Below are 9,905 nucleotides of genomic sequence, written 5' to 3'. Positions count from 1 at the left end.
ACCAAACCAGGGGGAGGAGCTCTATCTGGAGTTCTCTTGAAAACTGGCAGAGGCCGCACATGCACACAACATAGTCATCATGGGTGACTTCAATTACCCAGACGTCTCTTGGGAGGAACACTTGGCTAAGTTGGATCAGTTGCGTTGCTTCCTGAAGAGCTGTACCTGGCTCAAGAAGTGCACGGGCCAACCAGAGGTAATGCGCTCTCCTAGACTTGGTCTTGGCCAAAGGAGACAATCTGGTGAGTGACTTGAATATAGTGGGTAGCCTGGGTGACAGCGACCATGAAACCATCATGTTCACTCTCCATCACAAGGTGGGCAAATCAGCTAGCAAGGTTCAAGTTTTGGATTTCAAAAAAGCAAATTTCAATAGGCTCAGGGCAATAAGGGAAGCACTACGGGACCAAGGAACAAAGGTGAAAGGAGTACACGAAGAGTGGTTGTTCCTCAAGGATATGATCCTCGAGTCCCAAAAGAAGTCTATTCCCATGCAGAGGAAAGGTAGCAGAAGGGCTGGTAAGCCCTCTTGGCTTAATAGGGATATCACGGTCCGCTTGAAAAAGAAGAAAGAGGCATACAACCAATAGAAGCTTGGGACAGTCCCCAAGAAGGGGACTATACAACAATGGCCTGCACTTGTCGGGAGCAGATTAGAAAAGCTAAGCCAAAGACTGAATTTAAACTAGCAATGGAAATCAAGGACAATAAGAAGTCCTTTAGATATGTAGGAAACAGGATGAAAACAAATGGAAGTATGGGGTCACTGCTTAACAACTTGGTGGGGGCGGGGCGGGGAACAGCTGCTTACCGACATGCAGGAGAAAACTGAACTGAATGACTGCTTTGCTTCGGTATTTTACTGGACTAAGGGGAAAATCATACTAGATAAGGTTCAGAATGGGCCTTATCAGCTGGCTGACAACATTATGGGATCTCTGGCGAAACTCTTTCAAAACTCGTGGCACTCGGGGAAGGTTCCCTGAAGACTGGAAGAGGGCCAATGTTGTGCCCATCTTCAAGAAGGGGAGGAGAGAGGACCTGGGAACCTTAGAATGAACCTAACTTCTATCCCAGGGAAAATCCTGGAAAGATTAATCAAGGAGTCTGTGCGGGCAGGTCTTATTTTACCAATTTCATCTTCTGTGACCAGGTAACTTGCCACCTGGGTAAAAGAGAGGAGGTTGACTTTGTATACCTCGACTTCCAAAAGCTTTTGATCTGGTATCCTATGACGTTCTCATGAGAAAATTGGAGGATTGTGGGCTTAACTGTGAGGCAGGTGGGTAGGAAGCTGGCTGTGGGGTAGGAGCCAGAGAGTTCTAATGAATAGAACTGTCACCCTGGCGAGAAGTGGCCAGTGATGTCCCTCAGGGGTCTGTGCTTGGTCCAGTGCTTTTCAGCACCTTTATCAATGATTTGGATGTGGGGGTGAAGAGCTGACTGGCCAAGTTCGCGGACAACACCAAGTTATGTGGGAGCATGGTTACTTACACTCAAAAATAGGCTGGATGTACAGGCCAACCTAGACAGGCTGGCAAGTTGGGCAGATCAGAACCAGATTAAGTTCAATATTGAAAAGTGTAAAGTGCTCCATCTGGGGACGAACACCCCTCACATGCTTACAGGCTCAGTGGTGCCAAACTGACTAGCACCACGACTAAAAGGGACCTTGGGGTAATAATAGATCTCAGTATGAATATGAACTGTCAGTGCGATGCTACAGCCAGCAGGGCGAACAATACTCTGGCATGCATCAATTGATGCATGTCAAGCAAAATCGGGGAAGTGATTCTTCCGCTTTACTTAGCACTGGTGAGACTGCAGCTGGAGTACTGCGTCCAGTTCTGGGTGCTGCACTTCAACAAGGATGTGGAAAAGCTTGAGAGTCCAGAAAAGAGCCACCCATATGATCAGAGACTTGCAATGCAAACCATACAAAGAAAGGCTGAGGGATTTGGGCCTCTTCAGCCTAAAAAAGAAAAGACTGAGAGGGGGCTTGGTAGCAGCTTACCACTACATCAGGAGCATACATGAGGGGCTCGGCAAACAACTGTTCACCAGGGCACTCTTGGGGAAAACCAGGAGTAATGGCCACAAACTCCTTGAAGACCGTTTTAGGCTTAACACTAGGAAAACCTTCTTCACAGGTAGGGTGTCGAGATTGTGGAATAAACTCCCTCCAGAGGCGGTGCAATCGACTACCCTGGAAATCTTCGAGAGGGGGCCGGATGGTCACCTTGCTGGGGTCACCCGACCTCAGTTGTCTTTCCTGCCTAGTGCAGGGGGGCTGGACCTAATGATCTTGCGAGGTCCCTTCCAGCCCCTTACAATCTATGAATCTAAGAATGTTGTGTATCTTATTTATAAGTGTTGATTGCTTGTGTTGGTTTTCACGCTACTTTTTGCAGACTTCACTGTCAAGTTGTTCAAAACTATATTGTCACTTTCAGAGTTTATGTATCTACCTAAGCATCTTTAGCATTTATAAGGCGTCCTTTATACTCCAAGAGAGGGAATTTTCTGCAGCCAGGGGCCAAGGTTCTGTAAGCAGCATAAAATAGAGCACAGAGGAACTGGAGAGAGGCACATGTGAAACTGCAAGCCACCTTTTTATCCCCACAATTTAGAGCTGCCCCGGTGCTAATGCGTACCCAGATGTAAAGCAGACACCCAAGGACTGTCCTCATATTTTGATTCTTCTAAGGGCTGGCTGTGGGCTGCTCATCAGCACAAAATCTCAAGGCTAGGGACATGCCCCTTCCCACACCTGTCATTTCTTCTGTAGCAGGGTATGTGAAGGGACAGAGCAGGGTGATGCCTGACTGCTTCTGATGGTTTCTTAGCATTTCACCAACAAAGATGCTTTTCTCACTTAACCATGGGCTTGTCCAACTTTATTCACTGTCAGAGCAGTGTCCAGGGGAATGAAGGAGCACATCCTTCCTGTATTTATTTTGAAGTAGGAGGAGAGGAATCCACTGAAGAAGAGTAGGTTGGTGGCATGGAGGGTGGAAGAAAGGGTAAGGACAAAGCAATTCTGTCATTGCAGTTAGCATTTGTAAAGCAATGCTAAGCTCTCAATAGGTGCATACAGGATTGAGCAATACTAGCCCTTTGTCATCCAAAACAGTTGTTCTTGGACTGCCTTCCTCCCCCTGGTGCACCTTGGCAGGGATATCTTCATTAGCAAAAACACAGGGTCTCCATTCTCTTCTTGTGCAGGTTGTGGAGTTGTCTGATATCGCTGCTTTGGATGATCTGGACTCTCCCAGTCAAGAAACAACAGGGAAGGAGGCATAATCTGGACTACTCCCATTTTGTGGAGTAAGAGGCTGGATATAAATTGAAGCCTTTTCTCCCACAGGGCAATGTAGAGCAGAATCCAGTAGACTCAGTGCTGTCAGGCAATAGTATAAATTAGCTTGTCTCACCCCTTCCTCTCTGTCCACCCCCATCCTCCCTAACTGAGCTTGAAAGGATTCAAGATACTATCCACTGGCTGCCAGAGCTGTACACCTGTGAATCACTGGAGTGTGCTTGCCTGTTACTGCGAGTGGGCACTGCAGGGAACTCAGGCTTTGTCTGGTGCTGTCTTGCAGGGAACAGTGACGTGGATGCATCTGCTGACGGATAAATGGGTAAAAGGTACTTCTGCGATTACTGTGACCGGTCCTTTCAAGACAACCTGCACAACAGGAAGAAACACCTGAATGGGGTGCAGCACCTGCGAGCCAAGAAGGTTTGGTATGATCTGTTCCGAGGTGGGTGCTGCCAGTTGTGCAAAACCTCCACAGGCAGGTGGGTCATGGGTGGGAGAGTAGCAGGGATAAATGAGTCTGGATTAACATTGGTCATCTGTGTAGAGTACCATTTGTGCCATTTTGTCACAAGGAGCAATTCTGACTTGATTGTAGGACTGCCAGGTTATTCCAGAGGCACAAGCACCATGTGCTTGGGGTGGGAGGAAGGAATCGTAGATGTCAGTCTGTGATTTGAAGTAAGCTGGAAAGAACCAGGAGAGCAATTACAGGTGGTAGGAGCTGCAAAGAAAGCATTAGAAAAACCAAGAGAGCAAGTTCTACGAGGGGATTAGGCAGCTTCTGAAGACCAGGAGGGCTATTTTGAACTATATTTTGACTGGGAAGGCAGGGGATACTGGAGAGAACAGCATAGAGGAGTGCAACTGTATGTGTGAGAATGTAAAACAGCTACCTGCACAGGGCAGGGATTGGGAACTCTAGGGTGCGACTGCCAGGATAGGGTTTCCAGCAGGAGAGAGGTCAAGGCAGAAGTGACCACCAGGAACATTGCAGGGATGGAGCTAGGCCAACCTCAGTCATGGAGGAAGTGGGAAAGGAAGAAAATTCAGGGGCTCATGGAACTGTGAGCTCAGAGAGTTGGGCAGGTGACTTTGCTCTAGTCCAGGAGAAGACTTAGTGTTTTTGAGACAGTCAGGATGCTCCTCTTGGCCAGGAGTTTGTCTGGCTTGGGTGGGCAAATAGCTTTTCTGGCTGAAATTGGCACAGGACAGCCCTGAAGGGCCATCAGTGGGAACAAGGTTTGGTCTGCGGAAATGTAGGTGACTCTGTTGCTGACAGACTGATGATCCCTCCCCAGAAGGGGTTAATGGTGGGCAGGGCAAGCCGCATGTTCATTCAGTTCTAGGCTCCCTTCGTGCAGCTGTATCCCATGACCTCTACTGATTCACAGCACTCACCTTCCCCTTGGCTAGCAATAGACTGCAGTTCCTAATGGTACCCAACATTAACTGGTACAACTTCCACTGAAAGCTATGGGAGTTGCCTCCTCCACCCTGAACTTGGTGTCTGTTACCTTCTAGTTTTCTTTAGGAAAAAATCTTGGTAGAAATTAAGGCTCCCATTTTTAGTTTTATGCAGCGGACCCTTGACAAGAGATCCAGTGGGTCTGGCTTTCAGAACTGTTGAACAGCCCCAGATACCACTGACCTGAGCTGACTCTCCCATACAGGAACATTGCAGAGACTCGTTGCTTTGGCCCCACACTTGATTTCTGTTGCCTGGCTGGGAAAGAAATGCAAAGCAGAAAGCAAGCAAGCTGATTTTCCACAGCCAGTGAAGACCAAAAGCAAGGACTGCAAATGAGGAACACATTAGGCACTGGTTTCAGTAGTCCAACAAGCTCTCCTTGGCTATGCTCACACCTCTTGTGTGTAATGGCCACTCACAAAGCAGCTGCCCTGTGTACTGTCTTGGAGTGACACAGTATCTCTTGTTCAAAATGGCCTTTCACCAGCGGGCTGGCAGGGATGTGGTTTTTGGGGTAAGATGGCACTAATCTTCCCAGTTTCTTATTACCCTCAGATGCTGCTGCTATTCTGCAGGAGGAGCAGAGCAAAAAGCCCTGCAGGAAATTTCTACAAACAGGTTCGTCCTTTGTCTGGTGACTTTCCATGCAGTAATAACTAGGATGTTCTAGTTCAGCAAATCCCTTTGCCAGCCAGCTCAGTGCTGCTTTGGGGGAGCCCTGACATCTGTGCACCTAGCAAATGGTAGTGTAGAGCTGGTGGACATACATATATGTCCTCATATGTGTATTTATATATGGAGGATGAAAGTGGGTTTGTGTGCCCCAGTGCATAGGGGAAATCTTGCCCCATGCACAGTGCCTGCTGTTCTGATATAGCTGTGTTTGGCTCTCCTTCCAGGCCAGTGCGATTTTGGATCCAACTGTAGATTCTCCCACATGACCGAGATGGACCTGGAGAGACTGAGTGCACAGGTGCATGGTGAGTGGAGATGGAAACAAGAAAATACCTACTGATGTCTCAGAGAGAATGTGAATGCTGGCTTCAGAGTGTGGTGGGACATAAGGAGGTACTCAGGATCAATTGTATAGTGGTAATCGGTGTACAAGGTTGTTTCCATACAATGGCTGTGCAGCAAAAGGAGTGTGGATCCAGCCAGCTCGCTCCCTCCCCTTTTTTCCTTTTTACCATCTGAGCTTTAGCAGTACTGTACATGCAGTAGTCTTCTGTGTGGATCCTGCTTTTGATCTCCTTGTACAGGTGAAGACCTAAGGAATACAGTTGCTGTATGTTACTGTTCAGAGCTACAACATGGACTGGGTTATCTGTGCCCCCTGGGTTTTTTAGGTAGCTATATAATGAGTTGTTGCCAGCAGGGGGCACCAATACATCACATCCCCCAAACTCATACTTTCACATGAGTTTTCCCTAACATTGTCTTATACAATTACAGGAGCACCGTTTCTCTGGTCCCTGTGCCAGCTTCGCCTTTGGCCAGCTGGGTCACCCTATGAAGAGTGCACAGGGTCCTGGCTTCAGAGATGATCCAGGGTTTCTCCCTTCTGGGGTAACGGAGTTTGGGATGGGGCGGAGGTTTGCATGTATGTGGGCTGCTCTCCTTGTCTGCCTGTGGGGGAGGCAGTGGCTTTCATCCATACTGTGATCATTTGTGAACAGAAAGTGTGGGACTCTTCCCATCTAGTCAGAAAGGGAAGGGGGGATGGTTAGGTCTCTTCCTGGGGTTAAGAGAACCCAGGGGTCCAACATCAGGGACCTCTTCAAAATGGGTCATTTCCCTACACTTCCAGCTGATGCTGAATGTTGCTTGTACAGTTTTATAAGCATTCAAAAAAGCAGAGGGAGAGAGAGAGTGTTAAAATGGGGGTATATGTTTCAGGACCTTGATCTATTGTTGGGATCTGTTTGAGAGAAAGGAAGCTGCTATGGATTCAAAGGAGTAGCACAGAGTGAAACACCACTAAGCTGTCTGAGGCTTTGCTGTTGCTGAGTCAGTCTGCGAGTGCCTGAGGCTTCTCTGCAGATCGATAGCTGAACAAAGCTGGCATTCAATACAAATCCTTCCAGTTGGGCCACATGGGAGATGGAACACTCCAGCTGTCCCTGCTGCCCCCGCTAGCCCTCCTTAGAAAGGAAATACCTATCTTGCCATCCTGTTGCCTATTTCCTCTGCTCCTGCCTGCCTGACCAGGGCCTATCAGTGTCCTTTTAGGTACACAGCGCTGGGCGCTGGATTCCCCTGGGGCTGGTAAGGAAGTCATGCTGTTTGGTAGGACTTGTACAACTTCTGCCATTTCAGGTTGTTTATAGTAGGACCAAGCATTCTTCGCAGTGGAGCTGAGGCATGGGCAGGAATCTGGCTTGTTGTTCCAGACCCTGGCAAACATGTTTCCTGGTTACTCTAGTTATCGGCAGTGATTTTGTGTCAGATAGGTTGGCTGTTGAGGGGGGAAATTGGCCTGCAAGAGAGCTAGGTCCTGCAGAACTCCTTTTGCCTTACAAGTATAAAGTCTTCATTAAGATTCTAAGGTTCCTGTTCACAGAGCATCTAGCCTAGATGACTGGGCTCCACTCATACACTGAAGCTGGGCTCTGTGACCTCCACTCATACACTGAAGGGAGCAGTGCAGTCTGAGTGTAGGGCAGAGGAGTTCCATTGTCATCAGCAGGAATCCTTAGGAGAGTACAGGCCACTTGGATAAGCAAGAGTGTGCACCACGGTCAGGGCTCAAAATCTAGGGTCACTGAGCCTCAGCAGGGCTGAAGGGACTTGATGGAGATGTTTTTAAGGTTGTGAATGGAAGAGTGGCAGGGAAATGGGGGCCAGTAACATGGATAGGATCACTAGGCAGAAGATACCCAGCATGCAGTCATCATGCAGGAGTCAGGACATCAGAGGCATAATCTGTAGCTGGGCTTCAGAATGGGGGGACACAATTTTAGACACACAGGTGAAAATCAGGTTAACCTTACCCCCTTCCTCGCTGCAGAGCTCTAGAAGGAATAAACAACGCTTAGCTAGATATACATATGGTACCTTCCATGACCCATGAAACTTGGCCAAGATTTGGGAGTGCCTCTTGTGGTGGCATGAAATGAGACAGGCTGTGTTAGTCACTTGGGGAGTTAGATGGCTCCCTCAGGGACAGTTGGTCCAAGAAGCCTCTGTAAAGAGTCTCATCTGTCCATTAGAACACAGCCTTGGTACTTCAGCACTGTGAGACACTGCCAGAGTTGTGATATGGGATTGGATGGATCAGTGATCCTGACTCAGTATGCTGCTTACGGAGTCATTCTCTGCTTCCTGTGTGGTACAGTCCTAGCTCTGTTTTTTGGCTGGATCGCAGCATGAAGTGGTCTGCCTGTAAGGCACTGGAGCAAGGTGTGAGAGAAGCAAAAAGCTCCAGTGCATTTTCCACTCTGTGTGACAAATACAGAAACTGCACTTGTTGCACATGATTATTCTTTGCCCCCAGTGTGATAAAAACTATCTTGGAGCTGCCTAGCTCTGCTCTCCTTAGTTAGGCTATATATGGGGCATAGCAACATGCCAGGCTGGAATGGACTCACATTCCATCTTGTCTAGGCTTCTGTCTTCAGTAGTGGCCATGGCCCTGTGCTTCAAAAAATGTGCAAAACCTGGCAGTATGGATAAAGCTGCCCCTAGGGGAAGTTTTCTCCTAAGCCTTGTTAGTGTTTGGCTTGTGTGTGAGTGATTGTTGAATCCAATTATCCACTTAACTTCAATAATCATGTGGCAGCAGGTTCCACCAAGTAATGATACATGGTGCTAGAATTAAAGGGGATATTTTAAAAATCTGAATATGTTAATTGTAGTGGGTTCTTATGTGTGTGCGTTACCTTTTGTAGGTAAGTGGGAAATTTGCCACACCATTCATTATAGTAGCTTTGGAATCAGGACCAGCTGGTTTAAACCACTTTGCTGCTGCCACTCAAATGTGCATTTACAGTCACAACAGTTTCCTCCATGACTAGGGAGGGGAGTAGTATTCCCAGCTATACAGCACCAAGGCATTAGCTGGCTGGACCTGCTGCATCATTCATCATCAGCAAGACACTTACATTGTCATTTTAAATATGGTCATGTCAGGAGAAGTCACTGTAAAATTGGCATCTTCTTGCTCAAACTTATTGGTTCCTTGCTACTCTGAGTCAGTTTGCTTATGGTATCGACACAAACCAGTCCCTCTCATTAAACCCAGACAGCCAATACCGCCATGATGAGAGCAAGTCATCATCCATTCCTCTTTAGGTAGGAATGCAGCAGGTTCACTGAATGCTGCCTGGCTTTGCTTCCAACCTTATGCTTCATATGCAGTATGCAGGACAAGTTCTGATGGGAAAGTCTTTCTGCTCAGAGAGGGATTCTTAACAGCAGAGTTCAGACCTGGACCCAGACTTGCCTGGTGGTCTGGGATGCTCTGAGAGGTTGGTTCTGGCCCATATTTCTTTGTAACACATGAAGATACAAGATTCCAAAACACCTCAGCCTGGCTCTCTCTTTTGGGCATGGGGGTTCGCAAGCCTGGTGCTTGATACATGTAAAACTTTTTTTTTTTTAAAGGACCAAATTTTCTTTGGAAGTCATTTGGGAAGACAGAAGGTAAATCTAGATTCCCACTCCAATGTCATTAGAGGGGCTCTTTTCTAACTACAGCCGGTCTTTAATTGGCTGTAATTAGGCTTTGAAGCAAACACCCCAGTGAGAAGAATGAGGATGGCACTCACACCTGTCTGGCTGTTTCTGCAGTCTGGCAGTGTGCTCACTTATTGAGAAAGAAGGGCTAGGAAGTTTGCTCTCAGAATAAAAATGGAGATCTGGAAAAAAATCCATCCAAAGTCTCAGGAGCATCTTGAATCCCCTGATATCTTGGATAATCTCTGAGTGGCACAGGTGGGAGTGGGAATTACAAAGGGAAGCTGAGTAAGAGGGACTGGTGGATTGTTAGTGGGTTTATTTAAATTGGTGTAAAATTGATAGTTGTTTCCAGTGCCCCTGGGGTCACAAGGGGATTATGGAGAGCAGGGTCTGACCCCCAAGGTTTGTGAGGTTCTGCCCACTGGTTCCTTCTCCCCC

The 9,905-nt window shown here is 47.6% G+C and overlaps 1 protein-coding gene across 4 annotated transcripts in view; it reads left to right on the top strand.

Moving 5' to 3' along the window:
* Positions 1-9,905, top strand: part of ZMAT5 (zinc finger matrin-type 5) — a 28,781-nt gene that overhangs the window by 12,183 nt on the left and 6,693 nt on the right. For 2 of the 4 annotated variants that reach the window (XM_019506725.1, XM_019506724.1), the window contains exons 2-5: positions 3,603-3,764; positions 5,346-5,408; positions 5,690-5,770; positions 9,393-9,431. In XM_019506725.1, the coding sequence (XP_019362270.1) occupies positions 3,638-3,764; positions 5,346-5,408; positions 5,690-5,770; positions 9,393-9,431 (310 nt within the window). In that variant the 5' untranslated portion in view covers positions 3,603-3,637. The remainder of the gene's footprint in view (positions 1-3,602; positions 3,765-5,345; positions 5,409-5,689; positions 5,771-9,392; positions 9,432-9,905) is intronic. The other 2 variants (XM_019506727.1, XM_019506726.1) reach the window with 1 other exon arrangement.

The sequence above is a fragment of the Gavialis gangeticus genome, unplaced genomic scaffold (genome assembly GCF_001723915.1).
Source record: "Gavialis gangeticus isolate Ggan-Ray unplaced genomic scaffold, GavGan_comp1, whole genome shotgun sequence".
Lineage (NCBI taxonomy): Eukaryota > Metazoa > Chordata > Crocodylia > Gavialidae > Gavialis > Gavialis gangeticus.
This window is presented reverse-complemented; position numbering and strand designations above follow the sequence as displayed.